Genomic DNA, 17,266 nt, shown 5'->3' with positions numbered 1-17,266 from the left:
AGATGCTCATTGGCACAGATTCATTTGGGTGTCGAGCTGTTGTCATCTTTGAAAGCTACAGTAATGGCAGGTGAGTGTCTGAAGTAGTTCATTCTCATAGGTGGAAATGATGAAAAAAAAATAAATAATAACCTTCAGTTGAATTCATAAACGATAAAATGCACCCCTGGCTACAGCCCTTATTGTGGCTAATGTAAGCTAATGTTAGCAAACTTTCGGTACTACTGTGTCTCTATATTTTAGTATTTACTATCTAACTGTCACTTGTAGCCACAGAAGCTGCTGTTCAGTAATATTTGCTCAGGCTTGCTTTAAAGCTGAAAAATGCCAATCAGGCAACCGCAAATTGTGGGAAATAGCTGATTGTAATTTTTTAAATCAGTTGCCAGAAAAATGTTCCCATTGTACATTTCTGCAAACCACGGATTTGTTACATTTGTATGTTGTTATGTTAAAGCCACATTGACGTGGTTTTTGGAGTCAGAGGTGACCAGATTTAGATGGGAGGGTGGAGCTGTAGAGGAGCAACGGAAAGATCTTACTCATAGGATGTGGTGACACCTTGCAGACACTCAAAGCGACCACGCCTTTGATTAGAAGTAACTTTGAGCCTTGATAAAAAATTTAAAAGGGTACGTTATATAGCAATTTGCCCCTCGCACAGTTGTCACAAACGGAAAATTTGTCGTACCAGGCTGTAAATATGTTTATTTCACCTGTAAAGTTTGGCATTTTTAATGGGGGTCTATGGGGACTGACTGGCTTCTGAAGCCAGCCTCAAGTGGCCATTCAAGGAACTGCAGTTTTCATTTTTCAGCTCTGGAGGTTCTCGCTTTGTTGAAACTTTGTTGAAACTCAACACTTAACTGTGGTTAATTTGTGGTTAGATTTGGGCACAAAAACCATTTGGTTGTGCCCATCGAGTCTGGGTATGAAAACGCAGTTTTGATGGCACAGTCACGGCCAGAGAAGCCGTCGATGTTTCAATACAAAATAACCACTCTTCATGGCACTATCGAGGAAGGAAAAGCAGCGATGTCACATGCACATGCCCTCTGCATACTGATGACAAAGTCACCTCCTATTTTAGAAAATTTGATATGATAGATTTGAAACGTACAAATGTAGCGTATTCGTGGTTTGCATAAACGTACAATGCCAACATTTTCTTCTGGTGACTGGGCTGAATTTTTTTAAAGCTTGAAAAGTAATATGCATCCTCTTGCAGTCCTTTTCCCTCTTGTAAAGTCTAATTTTGTTTAATGCCAGAAATGTTTTACAGTGTCAATCCTGAGCAACAGAGGAGGCAGCATATAGAGCAGCTTCTGCAGCTTCAGTTATCTTAAACATGTCAGAGGTTAAATCAGTGTTTTAGTAATGTAATAATGTATATATATCAATCTGTTTTCCATCCATAGTCAAGTCAATCATCCTCACCTTTGACTATGATTATTTGAATGATACCATCCACGACAATCAAACACCCTATGTTCCGGATCCAAAGATGATACCATGTGAGATAAAACCGCTGGCTCCTACAGCAGCTGTGACGCTGTGTCTCGTCCTCATAGTCATCTTTTTCCTGGCAATAACAGGGAACCTGTTAGTGGGGTTGGTGATCGGCACCAGCAGACAGGCACTGACTTCATCGGATGTGTACTTGTTTCACCTGACAATCGCAGATGGTCTGATGGCCCTAACCATCCCGTTCTGGGCTGTAGCACTCACTAATGGATGGATCTTTGGAGACTTCATGTGCAAGTTCCTCAGCCTCGTCATCGAAGCAAACTTCTACACCAGCATTCTCTTCCTGGCCTGCATTAGCATCGATCGTTATCTTGTGATCGTGCACGCCAGCGAGAGTCTAAGGACTCGTCAGAGGATGTGCAGCCGGCTCCTGTGTGCAGCAGTGTGGGCCTTCGGTTGGGCCCTTGCTCTGCCTGCACTTTTCAACGATGCCTTCAAGCCAGACCCTGACAAAGAGAGGATGGTTTGCTCTGAAAGCTTTGACATCGGCAGTGCCTCCTCGTGGAGGAGTGCCACTCGCGGGTTCCGCCATATTTTTGGTTTCATGCTTCCTCTGATTGTCATGATAACCTGCTACAGCATCACCATCGCAAGGCTGCTGCACACTCGCGGGTTCCAGAAGCACCGCGCCATGAAGGTGATCATAGCTGTGGTGATTGTGTTTCTGCTGTGCTGGACGCCGTACCACATAACCATGATGGTGGACACACTCCTGAGGGCTGATCTGATACCGTTTGACTGCGCTTTCAGGAGATCAATGAACATGGCTTTGGTTATAACCTACAGCCTGGCCTTGTTCCACAGCTGCATCAACCCTGTCCTCTATGCCTTTGTGGGAGAGAAGTTCAGGAACAATATGATGCGACTTCTTCAGAGGAAATCCCGACAGGAGAGGGTGTCGGTGTCAAAGATCAGCAGGTCAACATCTCAGACCTCAGAGAGTAACGGAACTGTTCTCTGAAGCCTCAGTGGACTTTGAAAAATAATGTTTAGCATTGTTTATTGTCCCTTTTTCTCTCACTAAGGGTTAGTCAAATCAGAGAGGAAGTAATTTCCATCTGAAGTCTGAAAATCTGTAATATATTGAGTGTCACACATTCTCTGCTTTTAATTTGTGGTGCACTGCTGCCATCTATTGAATTTACTGTTGTCTGCATCCACTATGGACAGCTGTAACCCTCAAAGCCAATCAAAACTATGTTCATTTTTTGTATTGATTTCCATTTTTCTTGCTGAAGAGTGGACCGGCATTTGGATTTAGGATATGATTTCAATGTTATCTTGGAGGACATGTATTTTAAATACACAGGTGGAATTCAACCCTTCACTATGTCAGTGCTTCTATCATCCTGCTGATGTTTCTGTGTTTATTTATATTCCCTATAAGGTTTGTATACGCTGTAAATACTGTTCATCATTACAAATAAAAGGCTTTGCAATCCTTCCTGCACTGACTGCTTTAATCGTGTAGACCAATGGTTGGTTAGTGTTCACAGGGTCTTTCTAACCAATAAAATATTAAGAACTCATCGTGTGGAAATAATCTTTTGTGTTCTTGGCTTAACAAAATACAAACATATGTGACAAACCTGCAAAAGATAATGTAGTATCTGATGCTTGAAATGGATGCCAAGCAATTTTGCACACCTGCTTTTCATAATGAAGATAAAGAGTTCACTCTTGACTTTGAAAACAGAAATTTAGAAGGACAAGAATGAACTAACCAAACTGCATCTGCTTAAGAATTAGTGCTATGTCTGGTACCATTAATGTACCTTGTGGTGAGACTGTTCTGCCATTAACTTTTGATAATTTTGATGCTTGTAAAGGGAGCAACACTGCAGCATGTACAGCTGCCTCAGCTACATGTAGAAAATATATTTACGTATCATTTAAGTAAAATTTCTTTAAAAATGTCATATATTTTACTGCATCTATGTGTGGACCAGCAGGATTAACAGAAATGTTCGAATATTATTGCAAACTCTTTTTCTGTTATCCAAATTGCTACATCTGATTTCTTGGTCCGCTTCTTTTTAGCTTATACACAGTCAACTTACAACAATTATGTGTTGGAGCAGGTTTTCAGATGCGAGTTGCCATGGCCCATATCTCCAACACTTGGCAACTCACACCAAAACTATCTCGACTATTAAGTAGCACTACAGGTAAGAGGAAAAATCTGTTTTTATTTTTATTTTGGGATGAATTGTCCCTTTATTACTTTTTTTTTTTTCCCCAGAACACATCATATCACTTAGGCTAATAGGTGATATTATGTTATAATATTATACAGCCTGTTATGCATTTAATATCATATTACAACACAAATCTGCATTACTTTTATAATAATTGCTTTTAGAATAATTATCATAATAATTTGTATTAGTCGTTGCACTATGATTTGTCCAGCAGATGGCGGGCAAACCTCTCCCAAAAATCGCCTACAAAAATGTGAAATTAAACATTAATTTCTGGAACTTTATCGTCTTTAACTTGTCTCGGATTTTATTAAACATGAAAAAAAAAAACTTAAAAGAGATTCCTTTTTACATTTCTTGTTGTTTTGTTCATTAAAGTTTTTACCTGCTGTGTCGCAGCAGTAAAACTGCAGAACTACATTTCCCAGAAGCCACCGCGATGTGAAAATAATGGGAAAGCCTTCTCGCGCTGAAGCTTCAGATGGAGCACAGCACACGAGGTATGTAACGTTTACTCAGTTTCTTATACCCTAAAATTACAAACAACCAAACGGCTATTTCCCAATAGAAAGCTAGCTTGTTGTGGCGTACACTGACTGGCAGGGACTTGCCTTAAATATTAGGTTTTTTATTTGTGCCAACAAAAGCTAACTTACAAGAGTGCTTTGTTTTTGTACCTACAGAACGTACGCTAGCTTACTAGCTAGCTATAATTTAGTACATGTGTTATAAATTATGCCTGAACGTGATTTCACGCACGTCTGACTCGTTGTGACACGCATACAAGCCAGCAGCCAGGTTTAGCACATTAGCAGCTAAAGTAACAGTGAGTGAAGTTCTGGCAGGCTAACGCACTGTTACCCAGTGAATGGCTTGTGCAACTTGTTTGCATTCCCCCCTAAAAATTCTTGACACGTAACTGAGACCATGCAATCAGTTAAGCTGGGGAACACTGTGTTTCACATGCATATGACTCATTAGAAAGTACCTCTACTTAGGCAGAATAAAAGCATTATTTGTTATTAGAATTTAAAGTGAAAATATAAGTGGGAACCCTTGATGAACCCAAGCATGTCCCTGTGTTGTGTAGCAGATTATCTCACTTGTTTGCTGGTCTTCCTACCACTCTATAAGTAGTTTTGGATTTTTGGCTGCTTACCTAAATAACCAAGCCATTAGAGGACATCTGCTTGGACTCTAGGAACTTGTGACAGGCATTTTTCATCACTATTCCCACACCGAAACAGTTGATTTATGGAGAAAATAAGCCACAGAATCATAGTAATAATGATTAATTGTAGCCATGTTTGAATTAAAGACATAGATCATCCTGAAACCAAATATATATATTTTTCCTCTTACCTGCAGTCCTATTTATCAATCTAGGTTGTTTTGGTGTGAGTTGCAGAGTGTTGCAGATATCGACAGTAGAGATGTCTGCCTCCTCTCCAGTATAATGGAACTAGATGGCACTCAGCTGCTTGATGTGCTCAAAGTGCCAAAAAACAGATTTGAAAAACACAGCAACAATGTCTCTTTCCAGAAATCATGACCTGGTTACTCAAGATAATCCACAGATCTTGTTGTGAGCAACATCTACTGACCTAGCACCAATGAGCTAGTTAAGCCAGGCCAAGACTACAAGAGTTTTGGGCTGATTTATCCCTGAATCATTACTACGTGTAATGTTTACAGATCCAGTCCAAGTTGCTCACAGGATCATCATGGTCGCCCTAATTTTAAGCATTTTTGGTATTCAGGATTTAAAATCTGGACGATTATAATCATTATTTCGTCAATACAGAACAGCTGACGGTGTTGCCAAACTGCAGTAAACATTTCTAGCCCTTGTGGCTAACGTTAGCTACCGTTCTACTGCTGACAGATATTGAAACTGAAGGTTAAAATGTCACTTCTTCTTGCTGAAGAATAGACAACCAGTGTTGACCTCATCTCCCCAACCATTTTTCTCATAAAGACTCGTTTAGCCTTCTACTTCTGCTTTATCTTATTGCAAAGCATTGTTAACATCACAGCAAGTTGTCACATCAGGTCAGTCCCCTTTTTGTGTACATCAGCTTCCCCACAGGATCACATGAGGTGGTAACGGCTCCCTCTGGCATGATAATATTAATAATATCCTGTAGTGTGTCATGCACCATTTTGTCAATTCTTGTAGTGTGTGTATGTTTGAGATTAGAGAGGAGAACATCAGTAAAGTTTTTCCTACTGTGCTTGATGCAACCAAATTTAAAAATCAGTTTGAATTTAGGATTAGGATCAGGATTCCTGTGCAGGATTCCAGTAGTCTGAGCCCGGCTTACCATTACATCACAGCCAGGGAGGACACTGTTTATATCTTGTGCTATCATGAGCACGAGCGTCACGTCTGTGAATACCTGCACGCTTTCTTCTGCACAGTGATCCAGTGGGCGGGTGTTTTTTGGGAGAAAGAAAATAGTTCGTACAAGAAACTGCTCACAACAAGGTCTGTGGATTATCTTGAGTAACCGGATCATGTTTCCTGGAAAGAGACATTGCTGTTGAGTTTTTAAAACGACATTTTTTGGCGCGTTGAGCACCACAAGCTGAGTGACATCTAGTTCCATGATATTGGAGACTTGGCAACTCACACACCAAAACAACACAGCTGCGCTCTACTGTCAGCTGTCTGCACAGTGTCAAAACAGTCTGATACTAACTGACGACATTGTTGTCTTTTCAGGTTTAACAATGACACGAAACCCAGCTGCAGGATAGCTTGCTGTCGGGACATGTAATGGTGTGGAATGGAGCAAAGGTCAACAGTTTCTCTTACATGCAAACAACAGCATGTAGCATTTTAACCAAATTGTCATCACCCTGTTAAATGGTTCATTTATACCATTTCAGTGTCCCCATGCACAGAGAGACAGCTTGATTGAAACTGTTTGGTTGTCAACATTTGTTTCCTCGTCTCAAATCGGAAGCTTTTCAACGTCAAAACAAATCCTCACATGGTGATTTGACACAGAAGAAAAAGTTTGACTCTGCCTCACAGAGTCGTCCAGCTGACACACAATGGTTGCAGATGACACAGCAGGAAGTGGGGACAGATCAGAAGAGGAGAAAGAGATGGACGTGAAGGCGCTTACATCTGAAGACAGCGCAGGACATGAAGATGGAGACGTAGAGATGGCTATCTCTGCCTCTGAGGGCCTGTCTCCCTCCGAAGGTCCCCCAGAGGAAACCAAGGATCCCAGAAAGTGGAAGTGGGCTGTAATATTCTTGTGTTTCTATGGGTTCATGTCGTCGGTAAAGCCTGGGGAGCCCTTCATTACACCGTATCTACTCAGCGATGAGAAGAACTTCACCAGGAAAGAGGTCAGTACTGTCCTCAGGCTGCATTTGTCTTTGTGCAGTGACGGTAAATATTGACCAAAAAAGCCATAAATGAAAGTCATTCCTGTCATTGTTTTGCAGAGTTGAACCCCAGGTTCATACACAAAAAACTGTCCAGAGAGTCCAGAGTAAACCTGTCAGACTCTTTCATAAGTTTTTCTACATGCAGTCAAGCACTCATTACACAGTAGAATTAATGAATGCCCGGTGGGGAGTCTGCTGATCCATCTTACTGTGGTCAAAGTTCACATTCCTCCAAAGTGGGTCAGTGAATGCAATAGCTACATGTAAAGTTTACAAGAAAGGAATGGCTAATAAATCATCAGTGGACTATGATTTGTATATTTTGTTAGCTAGTTTCTTTTTTCTGAATTAACTGTGACCTTGCAGTAAAAGTTGATTTCCTGTCAAAAAGTCAGGAGAAAATGTTACATATTTTCAGCATCTGTCAAAATAGATACAAGGGTGTGTGGAAAACACCCTTTGCGAGATTAGAATGGCAGTTTTGCAGCTCAGCCACCTCTTGCGGACACATTTCACCTTAATGTTTGTTTATATCTGAAACAGTGTCGCTCAGAGTTGGACATAAATCTGCTAGACACTCAATGGATAACCATTTTTCTTCCAACTGGTGAGTGAAGCAAATCTAGCAGCCACTTACATATTTTCTCAGCAGCTGGCTGGTGGCTGGTGATAATTTCAAACCCTGGCATATCCGGCAAAGTCCTGTATTTACTAAATCCAAGGGAATAAGCTGCTCCTGATTTAAGTTATTTAGTTACATGTGTAGCCCAGCAGTGTATACAACCTAAAGCTTCAACTTCTTCCAGTTGAACCAGTTTCACTATGTTGAAATCAAATGTGTTTTGAGTTTAATCCTGGGTTTTCATATCATGTTCTATTCTTAAAATTCAGTTGTCAGGCTTGTTGTTGTCAAGCAAGCATATAATTGAAACTGACATGCTGTTTGGATTTGTGTTTGACATGTGTGAAGAGTTTGTTCTAATGTAGTGCAGAACTGTCAGGATACATACAGTAAATTAAATTGCATCAGTTTGATTAGGATTGTAACTATCATTTTCATTAGCGATTAATCTGCAAATTATTTTCTCGATTCATTGGCTAATTGTTAAGTTGATAAAATGTCAGAAAATAGTGTAAAAACAATCCAGTCGCGTNTATATATATATATATATATATATAAATGTGCAATAATGTAAATCAGATAAAAGCAGGAAATCTTCATATTTAACAAGCTGCCATTTTTTGGACACTTTGGCATTCTTTGGCTTGAAAAATGACAAATGATTAGTTGATATATTAAAAAAAGGATGTTTATTGTCTAATTGTTGCAGATTTAAATAGAAATTGATTTCACAAATGATTTTGCATATGTATTAGTCAAAATCAAAAATGATTGTAGCAGCATTAAAATTGATTCCAGTCATGTGACGGTCACAACATCAAAACCACTGACAGATAAAGTGAACAACATTTATCATCTTGGTACAATCAAATGCAATGTTTTGCTGGGAAACCTTGGATCCTGGTATTCATGTGTATGCCACTTGACGTGCTCCACCCACACAAACACTGTTGCAGGTCAAGTATGCTCCCTCATGGCAACAGTACTTCCAGATGGCAGTGGCCCCCCAGCAGGACAATGTGCCATGCCTTACCTAAAAAACGGCCTTAGGGACATGACAAAGAGCTCAAGGTGTCTATGTTGCTTCCAAATTCCCCAGAGCCCAATCTGATCATGCATCCGTGGGAGGTGCTGATAGCCCACCTCGCAACCCACAAGACTCAAAGGATCCACCACCAATACTCTGGTGCCAGACACTACAGGTCACCACCAAAGGTCCTATGTCCACGCCTCAACAGGTCAGGGCCCCCACTCTGGATTGGACTTGGCTCTTACCTTTTGAGGCGTGGATGTAGGACCTCTGGTGCGGCACCAGGACGTCCCACGGATGCTCAATAAGATTGAGATCTTGGAAATTTAGAGGAAAGTCGATTAACTCTAAAATTGAATTACACTTAAGGCACTAAGTGTCCTTCCAGCAGAGCTACATGTTGTGAACTAACACTGGAGCTTTCATGCGCCTCACTCATGACTACTGTCATTTCCAGGTGACCAATGAGATCACTCCTGTGCTGACGTACTCCTACATGGCCGTGCTGGTACCAGCCTTCCTGCTGACAGATCTTCTGCGCTACAAGCCGGTTCTGGTCATCCAGGGCATCAGCCAGGTGGTCATCTGGCTCATTCTGCTCCTGGGCACCACCCTCCTTGAGATGCAGTTCATGGAGTTCTTCTACGGCATCACCATGGCCTGCCGCGTGGCCTACTCCTCCTACATCTTCTCCCTGGTCAGTCCAAGTCTCTACCAGCGTGTGGCCGGATACTCACGCTCCTCAGTCCTCTTGGGGGTGTTCACCAGCTCAGTGCTGGGCCAGGTGTGCGTTTCCTTGATCAAAATAAGTTTCCGCACCCTCTGCGCTGTATCTTTGGGTTTCGTCAGCTTTGGTCTGACTCTCTCGCTGTGCCTGCCGTGGCCTAAACGCTCCCTGTTTTTCAACCGGACGCTGAATAAAGAGCAAAAGGAAGTGGCAGGAGTAGCCACCAAATCAGAGCTGGACAAAATGAACCCAAAAGAGAGCAGCCCGTCCTCAGCAGCATCACTGTGCTCTGCATCACGCTGGAAGGATTCTATCTTTGTACAGATGCTGCTGGAGGTGGGGAATGTGGTGAGGAGGCCCAACCTGAGGCTATGGTCCCTGTGGTGGATTTTCAACTCCACAGGGTACTACCTGGTACTGTTCTACGTTCACATCCTGTGGAACAAAGTCTACCCACCAACGGAGAGCAAGGACCATTACAATGGAGCCGTGGAGGCAGCTTCTACCTTGCTGAGTGAGACATTTCTGGAGCTATAATACTTTTATAGGAAGACCTGTTCCTCAGTGCTCATAAAACAGTCAGGTTTCAGTTTCACAGTCCAATGCTTTTATTCATGATGGCATGCAACCCCATCTTGTAATCTAAATTTAGATGTAACTCTGGGCGCTTGTGCACCATCCACTGTCAATGTTTGTCCACTAAAGGTTGTTTTTGCCACTGACAGGCTCATATTATTATTATTTTAAATATCTGACAGCATCATGGAAAAGATCCCTACAGAGACAAACCTTTTTGTTAAAGAGTAAGATCCTTTTTGTTAAACTGCAAACAGCCTTGAAATCTCCATTGTCAAACACACCAGACTCCATTTTCAAAAACATGAATTTTGTCACGTTTAGAGCCAGCATATTTTCACATCGAACCGAGTGAATTGAGGGTTTCTGTTTACTTGAAATGAAGTGTGTTTTAAGATGATGAAATTACTGCTTATTTAAATGGAATTTGGTGGATTTGGTGATGGTAATTTCAGGGTTGTTTCCAGTAAATTAAAAGGGTCTTATTTCTTAACGAAAAGGTCTATCTCTATAGGGATTATTTTCATAATATTGCAGACACTGAGGAAAAATAATCTGAGCCTATCAGTGACAAAAACAAGCAACCCTGTTTCCATTAGTCACTTAGACACAGAAACATGGCAAAATAGATCTAGGTTCAAAAATAATGAACTTACTCTTTAACTGACTGTGGACTTCTGTCACATGTAGTCATGAGGTTGAATAATTGATCTTCCGTCTTTATTCTGATAAGTGATCACATCAGGTTTAGTTATCAGTTATTGCCCTTTTAATCAGCTGAAAAGCACATAGTTAGCAGTTGGTTTAAATTACCTTGACGTCATGTGCAAGTGGTAAAAGCGATGTTGTAAAACAGAATATAGTAGGTAAATGATTGTCCTTTAAAAGTGGTGTCAGTTACGTAGTTTTTCAACATTTCTTGAAAATAACAGTAAACTATATACTAACATTAGATCCTTTTATAGTAAAATTAATAGGTTAATTAAAATAGGACTGTACACACTGTTTTTGTGGTGAAATGACACAATTTCCACCATGATAGCATGACAGAAGCAAAAGATGAGAGATAAAAGAATGGAATAAAACACAGAGTAGTTCTTAGGCATAGGCTGCTTGTTTAAATCAGCCCAGGTACATAGAGTTATGATCGATGTCTATGTTTCTGCAGGTGCGCTGACTGCTTTCAGCGCTGGTTATGCGAAAATCCGTTGGAACATCTGGTCTGAGCTGGTCATTGGTGTCATCACAGCACTGCAGGCAGGCCTGCTGCTCCTCATGGGCACCACAGACAACATTTGGGTTTGCTACGTGGCCTACGTCCTCTTCAGAGGCTTCTACCAGTTTCTGGTGCCTATTGCCACGTGAGTGCCAAATGAAATATACCATTTACTGTCTGAAATGAAACTACAAAACTTAACTGTTCAAGACACACCTTTTATTCCTAATCCTGAGTTGAAACTATGGTGCAGTAGAAAGTTACATTCTTTATGAATAAGGGTAAACATCATTGGAGCGCCAAAATCCATCTGTCACAGTGAGTGTGTGATTGCAGCACATACATTTTGAATTTCCTGAACATGTAGCGTCACACTCTTTCGTCATTTTATCGTCTCTCCATAGTTTCCAGATAGCCTCATCACTCACCAAGGAGCTGTGTGCTTTAGTGTTTGGTATCAACACCTTTTTGGGGACCATACTGAAGAGCATCATCAACCTGATATTTTCCGACAAGAGAGGCCTGGCGCTGGATGTGCACTCTCAGGTAAAACAATCATTAGTCAAAGGACCATTTTCAAATGTTTTTGTGTCTTAGCAACTAATGTAATCAGTATTTTTATTTTTATTTTTTAATTTGTCCAGTATTGTGCGGGAGTACCTCAGCTGGCAGCCGCCAAACAGGCTGCAATGTAATCACTCAGGGCATTTGTGTACCATTAATTTACAGTATGTCCACTAAAAGTGCTTGTTTTTGCCACTGACAGGCTCAGATTTTCATTTTGGATGTCTGACAACATTATGGAAAGATTAGTGTTAATTTAAATAAAGTCTGGTGAGTTGGACGATGGTGATTTCGGGGCTGTTTCTAGTCTAACAAAAAGCATCTTACTCTTAACGAAAAGGTCTATTTCTGTAGGGATCCTTTTCATAATGTAATCAGAAACTTATAATAAGATTCTGAACATGTCAGTGGTAAAAACGCACTTTTAGTGAACGTTTTTAACCTTGTTTGAGACTGTCCTAAAGAAACAGAATGTAGTCCTCTTGTTTTGAAACAATGAGGAACTTCTCAAATTACATTTATTGATATAAAGCCCAGTTCAGTCCAAAGATTCATGCCGATACAAAACCATTTTAGAACATTGCAGAGAAAGGTTGCAGAAGTGTGAACTGGCAGTTTGAGCTCGACTCAAGCCAGCTGATGGTGTCACATGCGAATCAGCTGGTCAAATCGCTGGCAGATGGTTTTAGAACGTAAAGCACGTCACGTGTTTCAACAGCCAGTCGGCTTGTAGTGAAGTCCACTGGTCAAGTCAAAATGACCGCAGACAGGGTGTTCACCTGCTGGCGCTGGTACTTTATATAACTGTGGCGTAAGAAGCTACAAATTATATTCAGCCACAAGATAGGTCTGAAAAGCTGCAAATCAGAACAGAAATACAGTTGTTGTATAGATATGATACACTGTCTCATCTACTTTCACTTGGTGTGAACGTGCAGGTTTTCACAACGTTGCAGAACGGTGCATTGCATGTAGCTGCCCATTTCAACTTGTGTGAACTGGGCTTAAACCTTCATCTGAGAAATGTTTCAAGTTCAGGTTTTTCTGGTAATAACAAGATTAATGTTGTTGATGTCAGCAAGGTCAAACTTTTGTCATCCACCATTAGTATTTTATGATTTTCACTGACTTGTCTTACACGTCTTAAATCTGATTTTAAGATGTTTTTTTTTTTTTTGTTTACTTACAGTTCCTGGTGTACTTCGTTTACTTCACCATTCTCACTGTCGTCTACTTTGTCTGTGCGGCTGTGGTCCTCATCCGTCACTTTAGAAACCAGCAGAGTGGAGGAGGCGGGGCTGATGAGCAGGCGGCGCCCACAGAGCTCAGCCCCGTGGCTGCAGATTCAGAGGCACAGCCTTTGTCAAATGGCAAAAGTGCCAAAGCATAATGACAGGAAATGTTTATCGCCTTCAAGTGTTTTCTGCCAGTATCTTGTTAAGATCCCAGTTTTGCTAATAAGAACCTTCAGACTCAGCGGGATCAGAAATTTTAACCCTCTGATGTCGACGGAGTGGTTTCAGTGTTAGCTGCTGAGCCTCAATCAAGTGCTTCCTCTGCTACCTAAAGCTGCTGCACTACAAGAGTCAGACGGGCGTCTTGTGCCCGACGGCTTTTGATGATTAGATTGTTTGCTGCAACTGAGAAGAGAAGTCTACGTTTTTTATTTAATACAAAGCACTAAGTGGTACTGTGCTTTCATATGGAGACAAATCATCTTAAAGGGTTAGTAGAATTTTTTTGAATTGTGGTTATATGACGTACTTATCCATAAACAGTGTATTACCTACATTAGATGGTTGTTGGCATGCCCCCAGTTTGGAGAAGCAGACTTTTTAAAGCCACCAGACTCCACTGACAAAAGCAGTAATGTTTGTGTGTTTGTTCGTCTGATGGATTTCAGCTTGCTTCTTCTGTGATTAGTGAGATGAGCCTCCTGCATCCAAAATGCTATCAAAACTTTTATTTCTAATTGCCAATGCAGGACCCATAATTCCCATAAGAGGTGTGGAGAAAACCAAAAAACCTCGACAAAAACTTGACATTTTACGGACACAGCAGTCACATGGGATTAAGACAGATGACCTCCCCAATTATTACAAATTACCAGAGGTCCCAGTTATTACAAGTCTTGTGTGAATGGGGCTTGAATACCATTTTAATCGACTGCTACTGTCCACAGCACTATATTGCTTCTCGTCTCTTCTCTTACAATACTCCTGTCTGCTTCTTCAAACTCAAGCGGGATTTATACTTTTGCAGCAGACCTTGCCTACGCCGATGTGAGCATTTATACTTGTGCGGTGGTGTGTCTGTGTCACTCTGCAGTTACTGTGAAGTACTCTAAAGTTTAGTTGATTCAAAACACAACCAAAACACACATCAAACATGGCTTAATAGCAACAATGTCAAACACAAGTACACAAATCAGCTTCACTATAACTCGCAGTATTCACAGACAAAGCACTTGTCTTTATCTGGACACATTTTCCCCACAAATACAACATGCTAACGTTATTAGCACAAGCCTATGGCATTTTACATTGTATGAATTAGCCTAGCAGCTAGCGAACTTTTGCCAGGTACAACATTTAACAAAGGTAAGGTTACAAAATTACACTCCATTACAAAACTCTTTAAGTTCTCCGACAAAACAACTGTCTTATACTAAACTTGTTTTCCAAAGAAATATAACATGCTAACGTTATTAGCATTAGCCTATGGCATTTTACATTGCATAAATTAGCCTAGCGACGAGCTGAGATTTCCTCTGCCCATATGAAGCCAGGATAAGTCCCGAAGTATAAATTTCCCAAAAGATAAATCGCACACAATACTTAAATTCCTATTTTGTGGGGGCTCTATTGTCTTCACAATTTACTGTTTCTCATCTGTGAAAGGCTACAGCATAGGGTACGGCATAGAGTCTATGTCAACGCGGAGCCTATGCCGTAGGTACGGTGTCGATTCAATGCAGAAGTGTAAAACATCTACTGTAGGTAATACACTGACTGTGAAGTCCCCCATACAGCCCCACTTCAAGAATCTGACCTATCCCTTTAAACACAGAGAAAGGGACCATACATGCGATGGCCAGAGGGTTTTTCGTTTGTATTTTGTACAGGAAACGAACAAGGAGGATTTTGAGTTGTAACATGCTGAACTGTCCTGTTTCAGTGACAGTGATTTACCCTTCAAATAAAGGTCCATGATTACTATGTGATCACTGAGTATTAGTTTAAAACAGACTGCGTTTTCAGGGTTGACAGACATCACTTTTATTTAGTTCATTCACACTCCTATTGTGATGTTACAGTTTGAATATGTTTGAAAAGAAAACTTGATCGGATCAGTATAATTACCTCTCTGTATTGCTAATCAAATTTTCATATCACATTGTTATAATGATATAAGGAAGGCTATCAGATGATATACATTTATTTGAAAATGTAAACTGCAGATTTTATGCAGTGTTATGTAATGTCATTAAATATTTAGCAGTTCTTGGAATTGCTGTAACACTCTTTATGATTTAGAAGCCGCAGCATCAGAATATTTTGAATTATCTTTATTTTAAACATTGAAACAGGCTGCAGTATGTGTTGCTTTGGATACAATGTGAAAGTAATTTACACAGACATAGGTTTATTTGACTATTAGTCTAAATGCACATCACTGAATTTGGATATTAAACATGAAATTTATTTTTAGTGTTAATTTTCAGCAGTATGCTGGGTGACGATATATTTTGGCCAAGTACGGCTGTTTTTAGGTTCATCAAAAACAGCAGGAAGCACTTGTCTTGGACATAGGAAGGCAGTGATGCAACAGGAACTACAAAGCCAATATAAGCAGGTTTTAAATTAACATCCATTTGCTCACTTAAAAAGCAGGTGTGGACCTTTAGATTTTAATCCCAGAGAATGTTTCATACAATAGGCACAACAGTAGCGACTGCGTTTGGAGATGTACCCACATTCAGGATGTATAGATATTTTTTAATTTTGTGATTTTTAAATAATTGCTGAGATACTTAAATGCAACTGTGAATCTGTCTGAATGCTGTAAAAAGAAAAACACTGACTTTAATCAGATGTTTATTTTTTATTCTATTAAATTACATTTGGTGGATGAAAAGCTCCTTAATCCTCTTTTTTAAATTTTTGAATCTTTTTCCTGATGCTGCACTGTGTTGATAAATTATGAATTTCAAGGTTTTTTGAAGACTGAGTTACAACCTACGAGTAAAAATGGTGTTTTACAAGATAATGGTGCTGTGTTTGAGTTGTTTGGTCAGCTGCAGTCGCTGCTCACACCATGACGATCAAACACTCTTTGATTCTTATTTGTTTTTCCGCATTTCTCAATAGGGGGTCAGTGTTTTTTTAATCTCGACTGTTTCTACAGCTGAACACAGAGCAATGTGATGAACCCCCCCCCCCCCCGTGATGAATCTAGTTCCAGGCTGACAACACGTACAAGACCTAATTTCTCTTTCTTGAAAATGCTGTTTAACTCAGTCTACAAATGATATCTGAGGAAGAAAAGCAAACATGAGACTGAAAAGCAGAGAAATGTCAGAGGGCATTGTATCTAGTTGTTGGTCGAGTTTTCTGTTTGACAGTTAGTAGTCGTGTCATTGAGCCCTGAAGTCCTTAAAGTAAGCAGTGACTCAGCAACTCATTCAGTGTTGCTATTGCACCATATTCATCCTTTCTTTTGTTGAAGTCACTCTAAAATGTGCGGTTTGATCTTAAAAAAACAACTTTTTTTAGGATCTCACATTACTTTCGTGTCCATAACAAAGTATTAAACCTCTGAAAAATGGGTGCAAGAACAAAAGCACTGCGTTTAAATTTCTGCCCTGTGTATAAATGTGGACCGTCATTAAATACAACACTAATCAGCAGTGATTTGATTGGCTGTATGTGGCCTTGACCTGCCTGGTGCCACTGAATTATACTATATAATCTGCAGCTATAAGGTCATTTGTAAGTGTATTAAAGTAATATTTCTCACCCCATGTTAAAGTTTAATTTGTCAAGAAAACTTCCTGCATGCCTCCAGTGTGATCGAAGAATCCAAAAACTGAAAATTCTTGATGGAGTACAAAGGGGTCCGCCTTTAACAGCAGCAAAACTATGTCACAGTACCTGTTTACAACTCACACAACTTGTGCAGTATAATCCAAGTGTCATTTATCCAGTCGTATGCGCAGTACATTTAAAACACACTTTTTGTAAATGTGTTTTTTAGTGAAAATGCATGTGGGAGAAGAATATGACTGGATAAATTAAACTTGGATTATATGTTTTGATATAATTCAGCTGTTTTTTAACACAGACCCCTATGACTTTGTCAGGAATTGTCTGTTTTAGAATTCTTGGTTCACCCTGGA

The 17,266-nt window shown here is 40.2% G+C and overlaps 2 protein-coding genes across 2 annotated transcripts; both read left to right on the top strand.

Annotated features, from left to right (window-relative positions):
• On the top strand, positions 1-3,056 carry LOC126401742 (C-X-C chemokine receptor type 1-like). The gene is made up of 2 exons (XM_050063219.1): positions 1-70; positions 1,419-3,056. Exons 1-2 carry the CDS (start codon positions 64-66, stop codon positions 2,486-2,488), a joined length of 1,077 nt encoding a protein of 358 aa, XP_049919176.1. The 5' UTR covers positions 1-63; the 3' UTR covers positions 2,489-3,056.
• Positions 3,057-4,136: 1,080 nt separating this feature from the next.
• Positions 4,137-16,005, top strand: slc19a1 (solute carrier family 19 member 1). The gene is made up of 6 exons (XM_050063215.1): positions 4,137-4,228; positions 6,454-7,091; positions 9,243-10,026; positions 11,257-11,449; positions 11,709-11,850; positions 13,058-16,005. Exons 2-6 carry the CDS (start codon positions 6,789-6,791, stop codon positions 13,256-13,258), a joined length of 1,623 nt encoding a protein of 540 aa, XP_049919172.1. The 5' UTR covers positions 4,137-4,228; positions 6,454-6,788; the 3' UTR covers positions 13,259-16,005.
• The last annotated feature ends 1,261 nt before the right edge of the window (positions 16,006-17,266 follow it).

This window comes from Epinephelus moara, chromosome 15, assembly GCF_006386435.1.
Source record: "Epinephelus moara isolate mb chromosome 15, YSFRI_EMoa_1.0, whole genome shotgun sequence".
Classification (NCBI taxonomy): domain Eukaryota; kingdom Metazoa; phylum Chordata; class Actinopteri; order Perciformes; family Serranidae; genus Epinephelus; species Epinephelus moara.
Note: the sequence above shows the minus strand (reverse complement) of the source record. Positions and strands in the feature narration are given on the sequence as shown.

What these genes read in the sequence shown, in the direction of transcription:
- slc19a1 (XM_050063215.1), top strand. Translation starts at nt 6,789, where the DNA reads ATGGTTGCAGATGACACAGCAGGAAGTGGGGACAGATCAGAAGAGGAG. An exon ending in AGAACTTCACCAGGAAAGAG is followed by an intron (nt 7,092 to 9,242) that starts GTCAGTACTGTC and finishes TGTCATTTCCAG; the next exon opens with GTGACCAATGAGATCACTCC. An exon ending in TTTCTGGTGCCTATTGCCAC is followed by an intron (nt 11,450 to 11,708) that starts GTGAGTGCCAAA and finishes GTCTCTCCATAG; the next exon opens with TTTCCAGATAGCCTCATCAC.